This window comes from Hemitrygon akajei, chromosome 17 (genome assembly GCF_048418815.1).
Source record: "Hemitrygon akajei chromosome 17, sHemAka1.3, whole genome shotgun sequence".
Lineage (NCBI taxonomy): Eukaryota > Metazoa > Chordata > Chondrichthyes > Myliobatiformes > Dasyatidae > Hemitrygon > Hemitrygon akajei.
This window is the reverse complement of record NC_133140.1, coordinates 90,062,171-90,077,934: the sequence shown is the minus strand read 5'-3', so window position 1 is coordinate 90,077,934 and position 15,764 is coordinate 90,062,171. Positions and strand designations below refer to the sequence as shown.

General features: G+C 42.7%; 1 protein-coding gene across 6 annotated transcripts in view; it reads left to right on the top strand.

Moving 5' to 3' along the window:
* Window positions 1-15,764, top strand: part of cbfa2t3 (CBFA2/RUNX1 partner transcriptional co-repressor 3) — a 220,928-nt gene that overhangs the window by 68,951 nt on the left and 136,213 nt on the right. For 5 of the 6 annotated variants that reach the window (XM_073070525.1, XM_073070519.1, XM_073070523.1 and 2 more), the window contains exon 1: window positions 2,939-3,237. The exons of the other annotated variant lie outside the window; for it this stretch is intronic. In XM_073070525.1, the coding sequence (XP_072926626.1) occupies window positions 3,177-3,237 (61 nt within the window). In that variant the 5' untranslated portion in view covers window positions 2,939-3,176. Of the gene's footprint in view, window positions 1-2,938; window positions 3,238-15,764 lie in introns of those variants that run through there. 6 annotated transcript variants of the gene reach the window in all.

The window sequence follows — 15,764 nt, the reverse complement described above, 5'->3', positions numbered from 1 at the left end:
AAAGCAATGTAATGGACTTTTAACATTGTAAACCAGCGAGTTGTTTGTTATGTCTCCCCGCTTGCTGGGAACATGGAGATACCCCATTCTCTCTTATTAGTGAGAGAACCTGCCGTATGTCGAATGCCAAGTGAAACATGAAGTCTTTGCGGCAACTGCAAGTCTGTGCTACTGCTTTGCTGGCGCTTGAGTGCTTGGTGGTGGTGCCAATGCTATTTTTTGTCAGTGGAGCTGGGGGGGTATCTTTGGGTTCTAACATTTAACTGTCATTCATTCTTTGGAGCACTCCTCAGTTTTCGTGGATGGTTGCGAAAAAAAGCATTTCAGGATGTATGTTGTATACATTTCTCTGACATTAAATGTACCTTTGAATAATGCATTTTGGTAAAAGAAGCAATAGTGCTGACTATTATCTAAATGTGGAGAAAATTCAAACATCAGAGGTACAAAGGGACTTAGGAATCCTCCTGCAAGACTCCCAGAAGGTTAATTTACAGGTTGAGTCTGTGGTAAAGAGGCAAATGCAATGTTGGCATTTATTTCAACGAGAATGGAATATAAAAACAAGGAAATAATACTGGAACTTTACAAGACACTAGTTAGGCTGCACTTGGAGTATTGTCAATAGTTTTGGGTCCCTTATTTCAGAAAGGATGTGTTGTCATTGGAGAGAGTCCGGAGGTTCACGAGGATAATTCTAGGAATGAAGGGGTTAACATACAAGGAACATTTGGCAGCTTTGGGCCTGTACTCACTGGAATTTAGAAGAATGCGTGGGGCTCTCATTGAAACTTAACCGAATGTTGAAAGCAGTAGATAAGGTGGATGTGGAGAGGATGTTTCCTCTGGTGGGGGTATCCAGAACTAGAGAGCACAGCCTCATAACTGAGGAACGACCTTTTAGAGCAGGATTTTTTTAGCCAAAGAGTGGTGAATCTGTGGATTTCCACCATTTAGGGCCCCAAACAGCTGGTGTGGCCTCCTCTACATCGGCAAGACCCGACGCAGATTGGGGGACCGCTTCATCGAGCACCTCTGCTCCGTCCGCCACAACGGACAGGATCTCCCGGTTGCCACCCACTTCAACTCTGCTTCACATTCCCATTCGGATATGTCCATACATGGCCTCCTCTACTGCCATGATGAGGCCAAACTCAGGCTGGAGGAGCAACACCTCATATACCGTCTGGGTAGTCTCCAGCCCCTTGGTATGAACATTGAATTCTCCAACTTCTGGTAATTCCCTCCCTCTCCCTTCCCCCATCCCACTTTCACTCTGCTTCCTCTTCTAGCTGCCTATCACCTCTCATGATTCTGCCTTCTTCTACTACCCATAGTGCTTTCCCCTTAGATTCCTTCTTCACGTCTCCTGCCTATCCCCTCACCCACCCCTTGATCTTTCCTCTGATTGGTTTTTCACCTGGCACATTCCACCCTCCCCCCACCTTCTTTATAGGGCCCCTACCCCCTACTCCTTTAGTCCTGATGAAGGGTCTCGGCCCGAAACATTGACTGCTCCTTTCAACGGATGCTGCCCGACCTGCTGAGTTCATCCAGCTTGTTTGTACGTGAATCTGTGGAATGCTCTGCCACAGACTGCAGTGGAGTCCAAATCTGTGGGCATATTCAAAGTGAAAGTTGATAGATTCCTGATTGGTTGGGGCAATAAGATGTGCGGTGAGAGGGCAGGTATATGGGTTTGAATGGGATCTGGGATCAACCATAATAAAATGGTGGAGCAGGCGCAATGGGCTGAATGGCCTAATTCTGCACCCACGTCTTATGGTCTTATGGCATGGCTGCAGAAGCCTGCCTGGCATTTCAGTGACACCATGGATGATGTAATTGTTGGCCTCCACTCCATTTTCCCGATTAATATTCCATTTTAGTGAGATTGAGGGATTTGATGGGGAAGGTGAGCACAGTGGGAGAAGTCATGCTATGCATTGGTACCAACAGCTTATCCAAGGAAAAGGATGAGGACCTGAAGAGTGAAAATAGGAAGTTAGGAAAGAAGCTGAAAAGCAGGACCTCAAGGGTAGTAATCTCTTGACTGCTGCCTGTGCCAGGCTGCAGGGAGTAAGAATGGGATGATGTGGCAGATGAATGCGTTGCTGAAGATCAGGGATGAGATATTAGGATTACTGGACAAAACTTGGTCAAGGATAATTCAATCAACATCTTTAAAGGAGGAGAGAATGAAGACATTTAGGGAAACAGTTCCAGTATTTATGCCTTGACAGCTATAGGCTGGCCAATGGCACGGGTGTCATGGGTGAAGAAGACTGGTTATGTGCAAAATACGAGACTTAGAGGAGCACAGATCCTGGGGGATTTTAGAAGTTCTAAAGATAGAGGGCAGTTAGGCCATTGTAGGAGTTGTAAGTAAAGGTAAGAATTGTAAAAGAAATGTTGGGCAATTATGAGTGAGGAGTTGGTGGAATTAGAGGTGAGGGTAACAGTTACATGAGGAAGGTGATGGGATATGGGCAATAGAAGATCCTGTATTACTTAGCAGCAAGCAGACCCTGAAATTAGCACCTTGGATCACCTTGGAACCAAATTGGGCAACAGATTGATCTTCTGCAAGGAGATAGTCTATGTCCTTTTGTAAACACTAAAAGGAGTATTGCCTGCTCTTTCCTGTCCTGTGATTGAAATCTACTTTTCTTATTTCTCCTCACAAGAGATTTGACACAAATCAAACCAATGTTTAATGGTTTTGAATCTCTGTTTCTACCTTATTTAATAGACTCGCTACATTTTAGGAGGCTGGAGTGCTGGAACCCCAGACTGAGTTTCCATTGAGAGGGAAGTTGTGGGAAACTGATGCCGGAATTGCAGGAGGGGAAGAGATGATGGGTTTGGTCACAGCTGGTTCCTGACTGGGAAACTGCTACTGTGTCTCAGAGTTTTATCATTCAGTGCAGGCCTGCCATTTCCCCTGTGGCAGAAAGTGCACCTCCACCCACAGCACACTCACCATCCCCCTCAGTTATAGACATAGTCAGAACTCCGCCACCTTTAGACTCAAGTTGCCAAGGGTTAGCCTGTTAAAATGAGCTACTCAGCTAGTTCACTGTAAGGAATGAAATTTGCTTCAAGTAGTAGATTCTTTTTTTCAGCTGTAAAGATTTCTGGTGGTACAGCTCAGCTCGGCAAGCCATGTGAATTGTATGTTGGTGTATGAAGGAGCCAGGAATAACCCAACCAAAGAACTCTGCAGCAAAGCACTTGGTGAGTCGAGAGTTTGTATATTCTGTTGCTTCCTGTGTTATAGAGTAATGGACATCACTGAAGCTCTGAGTAAAGGAGATATTGATTATAAGTTCCATGGGTATTAGCTGTTAATTGTTCAAACAGCAGTGAGTAGCAGAGGGCGGGGGAGGATAACAAGAACAGACGTCAATTTGGATTTATCCTGATTCCTATCCTGTGATCTATTTAAAACTTCAGTTGGGGTCTTTGTCACATTTGACTACAATGTACGTGTTCCCAGAACAAGAGAGCTTTGAGAAATGGGAACATTCTAACCAATGTGCTCATTCCATACAGTAACGGTTACCCTTAACAACTTTTCTTTTGATTCCTCTCGCTTTAAAGATATAGCCATAGCTACTCACATGGTTTCTAATTATGCCTGCCTTTTCATTGGTTATGTGGAGCAGTCTTTGTTCCAAACTTTTCTCGTACCACTACCCAGCTCTTTCTCCGCTATGTTGACAATTGTGTTTGTACTGCCTCCTGTGTCTGTGGGGAAGCTGTCAACTTTGTTACTAATGTCTACCCTTCACATTTCAAACACCTCTCCTCCTTTCTTAATCTCTGGAAACAGACTATCTACTGACATCTTCTACAAACCCACCGACATTCACACAGCTACCTAGACTACACCTCATTGCACTCTGTCTCTTGTAAAGGTGGCATTCCTTTCTCTCTCTTTCTCTGTCTCTGTCACACCTGTTCTCAAGAGGAAGTCTTCCACTCCAGGACATCTGTGCTGTTCTCCTTTATGAGGAAATATGTTCTTGCCTCCCCTATCCCTCTCTGGTTGATGGAGCCTTTGCCCCTACCGTTCTTCATTGCCTTCTCCCAACCAGTCACGCTCCTGGTAAAGGGTCTCAACATTGACTTGTTTATTGATACTGTCTCACCTGCTGAGTTCCTCTAGCATTTTGTGTGTATTGCTTAAGATTTCCAGCATCTGCAGAATCTCATGTCTAACTGTGAGGTGCTGCATTTTAAGAAATTAAACAGGGTAGGACTTTCACAGTGAATGGTAGGGCTCTGTGCATTGGTGTAGAATAAGGGATCTAGGAGTACAAGTCCATGGCTCTCTGAAAGTGGCAATACAGGTAGATAAGGTAGTGAACTAGGTGTTTGGCACACCAGCCTTGACTAGTTAGAGTACTGAGTTACAATAATTTGGATGTAACATTGAAGTGGTACAGGATGATGGAGTATCAAGTACAGTTTTGGTTACCCTGTTAAGGTTCGCATGGGACTAGCTTTGAAGGGGATCTTGGTCAGCATGGATGAGTGCTTGCTTCCACACTATATTACTCTCTGCTGACTGACCCATAAACTTCCTCTAGCAGCTCGATTTTCGCCTTTGTAATCACTTGCATGCTTACATTCAGTGGTGTAGCTCCCTATTTCCCAATAAACATCTTTCAGATAATAAGCTGCCTTCCTGTTATTGCCACCAGAGTTGATAGGTTGTCATTCATCCACTACACCCAACAGGTACTTGCCCATTACTTTGTCCCGTCTAAATCACACTGGAGTCTTTTTGCATCCTCTTCAAGGCTCTGCCTCCTTCACAGCTTTGTTCTGCCTGCAATCTTGGAGATTTATTTATTTCCCTCATCCAAATCAATCACATCTAATGGTGAATAGTTGTGGCCTGTGCACAGGTCTCACTGGTCACCGTCTTGGACATCCAGTTTGTCACCTTGCCTCCCTCTCTTGGTCCTGATGCAAGGTTGTGATCAGAAACCCTCCAAAGATTCTGCCTGACCTGCTGAGTTCCTCAAGTATTTTGTATGTTGCTCCAGACTTCCAGTGTCTGCAGTCTTGTTTCCACTGGTTACCGCTACTTGTAAATGACCCATTTATTCCTACTCACACAAAATGCTAAAGGAACTCAGCAGGACAGGCAGCATCTATGGAGGAGAATAAGCAGTTGACGTTTTGAGCCAAGACCCTTCAATGGAACTGGAAAGCCAGAATAGGAAGGTAGGGAGAATGGAAGGAGGACAAGCTAGAAGGTGATAGATGCAGCCAAGTAGTTGGGAAAGGTAAAGGGCTAGAGAAGAAAGGAATCTGATAGGAGAGGAGAGTGGACCATAGGAGAAAGAAAAGGAGGAGGGGCACCAGGGGGTGGTGATAGGCAGGTGAGGGGAATTGGTAAGAGGCCAGAGTGGGAAATTGAAGAAGGAAGGGGAAAGATTACCAGAAGTTGAAGAAATCGATATTCATGCTATTAAGTTGGGGGTTTCATCATGGCGGAAGTCGAGGCCATGGACTGATGTGTCAGAATGGGAAAGGGAATAGGAATTAATATAGTAGGCAATCAAAAAATTTGGTTTTTTGTGGATAGAGCTGAGGTACTTGACAAAGTGGCCCCCCAATCTATGTCGGGTCTCACCAATGTAGAGGAGACTGCTATGGCAGCACCGATACAGTAGACATCCCCCACAGATTTGCAGGTGAGGTGTTGCTCTGGTAACATAGTGGTTTGCGTGATGTTATTACAGCTCAGGACAGAGTTCAGAATTCAATCCCAGCTTCCTCAGTAAGGACTTTGTGTGTCCTCCCTGTGGAATACATGGGTTTTCTCCGAGTGCTCCAGTTTTCAACCACAGTCCAGACATGCTGTTTAGTAGGTGAACTGGTCATTGTAAATTTCCCGTGATTAGGTTAGGGTTAAATTGGGGGTTGCTGGGCGACATGGCTCGAAGGGCCGGAAGGACCTGTCCTGCATTGTACCCCAAAAGTAACAAAAAAATAAATCATCATCTATTCTACTAGTTACATCCTCCAAAAAATTAATCGATTTGTTGGTCTGATCCTGTCACTCTTCAAGTGCACAGCATTGCACATTTAATAATGAAATGTAGCATTTTCACTGATGTAAGGCTAATCTATCATTAGTTTCCTATTTTTTACTTCTTTTTTTAAAAAAAGGTGTGGTTACATTGGATCCCCTCCAATCTGTTGGAAATGTTCCAGGTTCCAAAGAAGTTGCCACCACTGCATCCACTATTCCTAGACTATTTCCTTAGTACTCTGGGAAACAGATTTGTGGACCCTGGGATTTGTCAATATTTCAATCCCTTCAATTTCCACTTACTGATTTAATTTAGCTTGAGTCATAAGTGTGTGTGTGTGTTCTGGGCCCAGTTATTTTATTTATTTTATTGTCAGCTACTTCGACACATACACACAGATGATGCCAAACATGCCCAATCTGCGTAACATTTGTTTAGGCAGACTTTGACAACAATTTATGCAAGAATGCATTCTGGTACTGTGGACCTGAGAGATTAATTAGACCCTGATACCCAGACAACATAGGAGAATACAGTACAGGATAGTACAGTACAGGATCTTCAGCATAAGATGTCTGTCCCAAGTGCCACATCTGCCTGCACATGATCCATATTCCTCTATAGCCTTCACATTCATGTGTCTATGCAAATATCCTTTAACAACACTCTCATGTAAATGGGTAAAGTGGTTTATTACTGAGGTACAGTGAGAATCTTGAATTGCACACTTTTCATACAGATACATCAAAGAGGTCGGAAAAAGCAAGGCAACAAACTTTTAACCATGAGTCAGCAAGTTGTTTTGCTATGTCTCCCCTCTTGCTGTGAAATGGAGACATCTCTTTTTCCCTTATTAGGGAGAGAGAGAGACCCTGTGGTATGTTGAATTACCACATGAACGAATAGTCTTTGGGGTACTGCAAGTCTGTGTCTTTATCAATGCTTTGCATGATTGAGTGCCTGGTGGAGGGGTTTTTTGCTGGTGGGGGGAGGATTGTTGTTTTGCTGCTGCTTAGGCATGGGAGAGGGGAACTGGGTTGAGATTCTAAAATGAAGAAAGGCCAATTTTGATGGTATCAGAAAGGATCTGTCAAGTGTGGATTGGGACAAGCTGTTTCCTGACACAGGTGTACTTGGTAAGTGGGAGCATAGCACGTATAGGCAGAGAAGAACAAATGAGGTGCCTATGGAGGACAGAAAATGCAAGAGAACAGTTAAGAAAGAAATCAGGAAGGCTAAAAGGAAGCATGAGGTGGCCTTAGCTGACAAGGTGAAGGCGAATCCTAAGGAATTCTACAGATATGTTGAGAGAAAAAGGAATACAAACGACAAACTCTGGAAGATCAGAATACTAATCCCTGCATGGAGCCAAAACAGATGGGGGAGATCTTAAAAGCATTTTCTGCTTCTGTATTTACTCAGGAGATAAGAAGTAAGGCAAATGCCATTAACTTCATGGACCCTTAGCGACAGGTGGGATGTCGGGGGAGTGGGGGATAGCCAATGTTGTTCCACTGTTTAAGAAAGCCACTAAAACCAACCCAGGAAATTATAGGCCAGTGAGCCTGACTTCAGTAGTGAGAAAGTTGTCGGAAGGTGTTCTAACGGACTGGATATATGAGTATTTAGATAGACATGTAAGTTATCAGGAAAGTTGATGAAGGTAAGGCAATGGATGTTGTCTACATGGACTTTATTGAGGTATTTAACAGGTCCCACATGAGAGGTCGGTCAAGAAGGTTCAGCTGGTCAGCATTCAAGATGAGGTAGTAAATTGGATTAGACATTGGCTTTGTGGGAGAAGCCAGTGATTGAATCTGGATGATAATGTGGTTAACTGGATCAGCAAATTTGCAGATGACACCAAGATTGAGGGTGTAGTGGACAGCGAGGAACAATGTCATGGCTTGCAGTGGGATCTGATCAGCTGGAAAATGGGCTGAAAAATGGCAGATGGAATTTAATGCAGACAAGTGCGAGGTGTTACACTTTGGTAGGACCAACCACAGTAGGTCTTACACAGTGAACGGTAGGGCACTGAGGAGTGCGGTAGAACAAAGGGATCTGGGAACACAGGTCCATAAGTCATTGAAAGTGGAGTCACAGGTTGTTTGGGTCATTAAGAAAGCTTTTGGCACATTGGCTTTCATAAATCAAAGTACTAAGTACAGGTGATGGGATGTTATGTTGAAGTTGCATAAGACATTGCTGAGGTCTAATTTGGAAAATTGTGTATAGTTTTGGCCACCTACCTCCAGGAAAGATGCAAATAAGATTGAAAGAGTACAGAGAAAATTTACATGTTGCCGGGTTCGGAGGACCTGATTTATATGAAAAGATTGAATAAGTTAGGACTTTATTCCTTAGAATGTAGAAGATTGCAGGGAGAATTGATTGAGGTAGACAAGATTATGAGGGGTGTAGATAGGGTAAATGCAAGCAGGCTTTTTCCACTGAAGTTTGATGGGACTACAACTAGAGATCACGGATTAAGGGTGAAAGGTGAAAAGTTTAAGAGGATCATGAGAGCAAACTTCTTCAATCAGAGGGTCATGAGAATTTGGAATGTATGCAAGCTATATTTCAATTGTTGAGAAGAATTTGGGTGATGGGGGTATGGAGGGCTTTGGCCCCAGTGCAGGTCGATGTGGGTAGGCAGTTTAAATGGCTCGGCACTGACTAGATGGTCCAAAGGGCCTGCTTCTGTGCTGTACTTTTTATGACTCTATGATTCTATCACCTCAAGATCCTTTGTACATTGTACTCCTAAGGGTCCTAGCATTTATTGAATAACTTCCTCTTACATTTGACATAGGAAACATAGAAACATAGAAAATAGGTGCAGGAGTAGGCCATTTGGCCCTTCAAGCCTGCACCGCCATTCAGTATGATCATGGCTGATCATCCAACTCAGAACCCTGTACCTGCTTTCTCTCCATACCCCCTGATCCCTTTAACCACAAGGGCCATATCTAACTTCCTCTTAAATATAGCCAATGAACCGGCCTCAACTGTTTTCCTGTGGCAGAGAATTCCACAGATCCACCACTCTCTGTGTGAAGAAGTTTTTCCTCATCTCGGTCCTAAAAGGCTTCCCCTTTATTCTTAAACTGTGACCCCCTCATTCTGGACTTCCCCAACATCAGAAACAATCTTCCTGCATCTAGCTTGTCCAATCCCTTTAGAATTTTATACGTTTCAATAAGATCTCCCCTCAATCTTCTAAATTCCAGAGTATAAGCCTAGTCGATCCAGTCTTTCTTCATATGAAAGTCCTGCCATCCCAGGAATCAATCTGGTGAACCTTCTCTGTACTCCCTCTATGGCAAGAATGTCTTTCCTCAGATTAGGGGACCAAAACTGCACACAATATTCTAGGTGCGGTCTCACCAAGGCCTTGTACAACTGCAGTAGAACCTCCCTGCTCCTGTACTCAAATCCTTTTGCTATGAATGCCAATATACCATTTGCCTTTTTCACCGCCTGCTGTACCTGCATGCCCACCTTCAATGACTGGTGTACAATGACACCCAGGTCTCGTTGCATCTCCCCTTTTCCTAATCGGCCACTTTTCAGATAATATTCTGTTTTCCTGTTCTTGCAACCGAAGTGGATAACCTCACATTTATCCACATTAAATTGCATCTGCCATGAATTTTCCCACTCACCTAACCTATCCAAGTCACCCTGCATCCTCTTAGCATCCTCCTCACAGCTAACACCGCTGCCCAGCTTCGTGTCATCCACAAACTTGGAGATGCTGCATTTAATTCCCTCGTCTAAATCATTAATATATATTGTAAACAACTGGGGTCCCAGCACTGAGCCTTGCAGTACCCCACTAGTCACTGCCTGCCATTCTGAAAAGGTTCCATTTACTCCCTCTCTTTGCTTCCTGTCTGCCAACCAATTCTCAATCCACATCAATACCATACCCCCAATACCGTGTGCTTTAAGTTTGCACGCTAATCTCCTGTGTGGGACCTTGTCAAAAGCCTTTTGAAAATCTAAATATGCCACATCCACTGGCTCTCCCCTATCCACTCCACTAGTTACATCTTCAAAAAATTCTATAAGATTTGTCAGACATGATTTTCCTTTCACAAATTCATGCTGACTTTGTCCGATGATTTCACCTCTTTCCAAATGTGCTGTTATCACATTTTTGATAACCGACTCTAGCATTTTCCCCACCACTGATGTCAGACTAACCAGTCTATAATTCCCCGGTTTCTCTCTCCCTCCTTTTTTAAAAAGTGGGGTTACATTAGCCACCCTCCAATCCTCAGGAACTAATCCAGAATCTAAGGAGTTTTGAAAAATTATCACTAATGCATCCACCATTTCTTGGGCTACTTCCTTAAGCACTCTGGGATGCAGACCATCTGGCCCTGGGGATTTATCTGCCTTTAATCTCTTCAATTGACCTAACACCACTTCCCTACTAACATGTATTTCCCTCAGTTCCTCCATCTCACTAGACACTTGGTCCCTTACTATTTCCGGAAGATTATTTATGTCCTCCTTAGTGAAGACAGAACCAAAGTAGTTATTCAATTGGTCTGCCATGTCTTTGTTCCCTATGATCAATTCACCTGTTTCTGACTGTAAAGGACTTACTTTTGTCTTGACCAATCTTTTTCTTTTCACGTATCTATAAAAGCTTTTACAGTCAGTTTTTATGTTCCCTGCCAGCTTTCTCTCATAATCTTTTTTCCCTTTCCTAATTAAGCCCTTTGTCCTCCTCTGCTGGTCTCTGAATTTCTCCCAGTCCTCAGGTGTGCCGCTTTTTTTTGCTAATTTATATGTTTCTTCTTTGGACTTGATACTATCCCTAATTTCCCTTGTCAGCCACGGGTGCACTACCTTCCCTGGTTTATTCTTTTGCCAAACTGGGATGAACAATTGTTGTAGTTCATCCATGCGATCTTTAAATGCTTGCCATTACATGTCCACCGTCAACCCTTTAAGTATCATTTGCCAGTCTATCTTAGCTAATTCACATCTCATACCTTCAAAGTTACCCTTCTTTAAGTTCAGAACCTTTGTTTCTGAATTAACTATGTCACTCTCTATCTTAATGAAGAATTCCACCATATTATGGTCACTCTTACCCAAGGGGCCTTGCACGACAAGATCAAGTGGACAAGAACTAACCCTTCCTCATTGCTCAATACCCAATCTAGAATTGCCTGCTCTCTAGTTGGTTCCTCAACATGTTGGTTCAGAAAACCATCCGGCATACATTCCAAGAAATCCTCTTCCTCGGCACCCTTACCAATTTGGTTCACCCAATCTATATGTAGATTGAAGTCACCCATTATAACTACTGTTCCTTTATTGCACACATTTCTGATTTCCTGTTTAATGCCATCCCCAACCTCACTACTACTGTTAGGTGGCCTGTACACAACTCCCACCAGCGTTTTCTGCCCCTTAGTGTTATGCAGCGCTACCCATATCGATTCCACATCCTCCAGGCTAATGCCCTTCCTTTCTATTGCGTTAATCTCCTCTCTAACCAGCAATGCTACCCCACCTCCTTTCCTGTCTATCCCTCCTGAATATTGAATATCCCTGGATGTTCAAAATTGGATATTGAATATCCCTGGATCCCTTGACCTCCCAAAGTGCAACATTTCACATTTGTCCGGATTAAACTCCATCGGCCACTTCCCTGCCCATATTCTTCCAGCCTACTAACACTAAAGGGAACATATCCTGTTCCCTCCAGCTCCTCATCTTTTGCCTCCATCCCACAAATAATTAGACTGGTGAATTCTTTCTTTCTGATATCTGATGGGTAAATGCTATACTGCACAAGTCAGCCATGAAGCAACAGTTCAGTTTCTGAATAACATAGACAAAGACTCATGAAGACTAACCAACATTTTAAATACACCACTGTCCAAGTGAAACTGTTAACACACAGAGAATACAGAAACTTAATATTAATTCATTATGAATTGCACAAAAACACCTTTTTAAGGCGCTGTGAAATAAGTGGTTTGAAAGTACGTTTCTCATCCAAGAACACTCAACAGTAAATAAAGTTCCGCAGTAAATCCTCCCAAATTACACATGGTCTCGGGGCTGAGCCTCCAATAGTTAGGTGCATACCCAGGTATGTGTTTGCTCAATTTAATACATATCAAAGCAAAAATAACAATTAATGCCCCAAAAAGAGATGCTTTGGTTCAGATGCTGAGAGATCAGAACAGCCAGTCAGATATATGCGATGAAAAGGTTGTGCTTTTTCGGGGTGCCTGACACCAATCCTGTGACAATGAGCTTAGGAACTTATACCCTCAGCTCAAACATCAGTCACTGGAATTCAGTCACTTACACACTGCCAAAGGGAATAGACCCAACTATACTAATTGGATATTGTGTACTTTTGATCCCGTGCACTGGGAGAACAGCATGGCCCCCTGCCACCCACACAGTTCTAAAGTCTGAACAGACAACTGTAATATTTATGCAGAATTGGCTTCTCAGTTATGGATATTGTTCATTGTGTATGTTTCTGTAAGAACTCGCCATTCTCAATAGAGATTTTAAAGTCAAGCGAAACTTCAAGCAGCCAGCTGATGATATTTTGCAGTTAGTCGAGACAACAGAGCCTTGGTTGTGGGGTATGTTTCACATCCCTCCCATACTCTGGCTTTGTCTGTCTCCAGCATCCCCATTGTGTAAAAGGGCATTGTTTTAGGAAGACCTTTATGAAAAAAGTCTCACTACAGAGGCCTCACTCAATTGGCTTGAATACATACCCCCACAGTCTATCTCATCTGTAGTAAGTAGCGGTATCTCTGGCAGTCTCACTTCCAAGGTCGCACTTGACTACATTGTCATTGTCTTACTGCACTTTCCACATATGTATATACTTGAGTATTGTATGTAGGATCAGAGGGCATGCCAAACCATGAGGAAGAAAGGATAGAGGCAGGGAGATTTTGTGAAGTCTCCAAAATGAATATCACATAGAGCAGAACAGATCATCCCTTAAGTTCTCAATGAAGTGAAGGGTGCAGAGGTGAGGAAATGACTCTATGCTTGAAAGCATTGGACTGTGGGAACTTTATGAAACTAGAACTATTGTCCTGATGCTTTGAAGGTTGTAGGTAAACCAACGGAAAGTATTAATGGAAACTGCTGATGAGTAAAGATCACAGTGAGAACCACTTTCTGTCGGTAGTTTTGATTGCATTATAGATATAGTTTGGGCATTAGAAATTGCTATAAAGATAATGGTCTGTTGATCTGACATACAGAGGGACCTTTGCTGTACATAGGTATCATGGAGTGCAGGACCATTGCTCCCTGAAAGTAGCAACATAGGCAGATAGGGAGGTAGAGTAGGTGCACAACATGTTTGCCTTCATTAGTTGAGTGTTGAGTATAAAAGTTGTGGAGTCATATTGCACCTGTATAAAGTTTTGATTAGGCTACACTTTGAGTATTGTGTGCAGTTCTGCTTGTTCTCTTGCTGGAAGGATGTGAGGTCTTTGGAGAGGGTACAGAATAGGTTCACCAAGATGCTGTCTGGATTAGAGAGTATTAGCTATAAGGAAAGAATGACAAACTTGGGTTTTCTCTAGAGTAACAGAGGCTAAGAGGCAACCTTACTGAAGTTTAGATAGATAGATAGATAGATAGATAGATAGATAGATAGATAGATACTTTATTCATCCCCATGGGGAAATTCAACTTTTTTTCCAATGTCCCATACACTTGTTGTAGCAAAACTAATTACATACAATTACATAAAATTATGAGAAGCTGAGATAGGATAGAAAGTCAAAGTCCTTTCCCCAGGGGTGGGAATGTCAAATACTACAGGATGTAGCTTTGAGATAGGTAGATACAGCACCGATTAAAAAGTATTAACATCCCCCCACGGATATTTTCCTATTTTATTATTTTACAACATTGATTAACAGAGATTTAATTTGCCTTTTTCGACACTGATCAACAGAAAAATACACTTTCATGTCAAAGTGAATACAAATCTCTATAAAGTGATCTAAACTAATTAGAAATATAAAACGCACAATAATTGAATGCATAAATTTTCACTTCCCTTTAAAATGACACACCAAATCATCACTGCTGCAGCCAACTGATTTTTGAGGCACATAATTAGTTAAATGGAGATCTGTTTTTGGAGACCTGTGTGCAGTCAAGGTGTTTCAATTGATTATAGTAAAAATACACCTGTATCTGGAAGGTCCAACTGCTGATGAGTCAGTATCCTGGCAAAAACACAAGGTGGTATTGCAATATACAGACCAGCAGCAAAAAAATCCATAAAGACAAAAGAACACTCCAAGCAACTCCATGAAAACATTATTGAAAAGCACAAATCAGGAGATGTATACAAGAAAATTTCCAAATCACTGTAAATGCAGTTTAGTCAATCATCAAGAAATGGAAAGAATATGGCACAGCTGTGAATCCGCCTAGAGCTGTCCGTCCTCAAAAACTGAGTGACTGTGCAAGAAGGGGACTAGTGAGGAAGGCAACCCAGAGACCAATAACACTGGAGGAGTTACAAGCTTCAGTGGCTGAGATGAGAGAGACTGTGCATACAACTGTTGCCTGGGTGATTCACCAGTTGCAGCTTTATGGGAGAGTGGCAAAGGAAAAGCCTCTGTCGGGAAAAAAAAATCACATGAAATCTCAGCTAGAGTTTGCTAGAAGCCAAGTTGGAGATTCTGAAGTCAGCTGGAAGAAAGTTCTATGGTCTAATGAAACCAAAATTGAGTTTTTGGCCATCAAACTAAATACTGTGTCTGGCAGAAGCCAAGCACCGCACATCATCAAAAACACACCATTCCTACCATGAAGCACGATGGTGGCCGCACCATGCTGTGGGGATGTTTCACTGCAGCAGGCCCTGGAAGGCTTGTGAAGGTAGAGGGTAAAATGAATGCAGCAAAATACAGGAAAATCCTGAAGAAAAACCTGATGCAGTCCGCAAGAGAATCATGACTTGGGAGAAAATTTTGAGAGAATGACCCCAAGCATAAAGCCAAAGCTACACTGGAATTGCCTAAAGAAAACAAAGTTAATGTCCTCGTGTGGCCAAGTCAGAGTCCAGACCTCAGTCAATTGAGAATTTGTGGCTGGACTTGAAAAGGGTTGTTCACTTATGATCCCCTGACAGAGCTTGAGCAGTTTTGTAAAGAAGAATGGGGAAAAATTGCAGTGTCCAAATGTGCAAAGCTGATAGAGACCTATCCACACAGACTCAAGGCTGTAATTGCTGCCAAAGGTGCATCTACTAAATACTGACCTCAAGAGGATGAATGATTATGCAATCAATTATCTTGTGTTCTATATTTGTAATTAATTTAGATCACTTTGTAGAGATCTGTTTTCACTTTGATATGAAAGTCTTTTTTCTGTTGATTGTGTCAAAAAATCCATTGTGATTCAATATTGTAAAACAGTAAAACATGAAACTGTCCATGGGCGTGGGGGGGGGGGGGGTGACTACTTTTTATAGGCACTGTAGAATGTGTTGATAGTCATGGTCCTTTCCCCAGAGCATAAATACCACAGAGCATAGCTTTGAGATGAGGGAGAAAGCTTTAAGGAGATTTACAAGGTAGGTATTTTACACAGGTAGTGGTAGGTGCCTGGACTGCACTGCTAGCGAGATGGCAAAAGCAAATATATTTGCAACATCTCAGAGGCATTTAGACA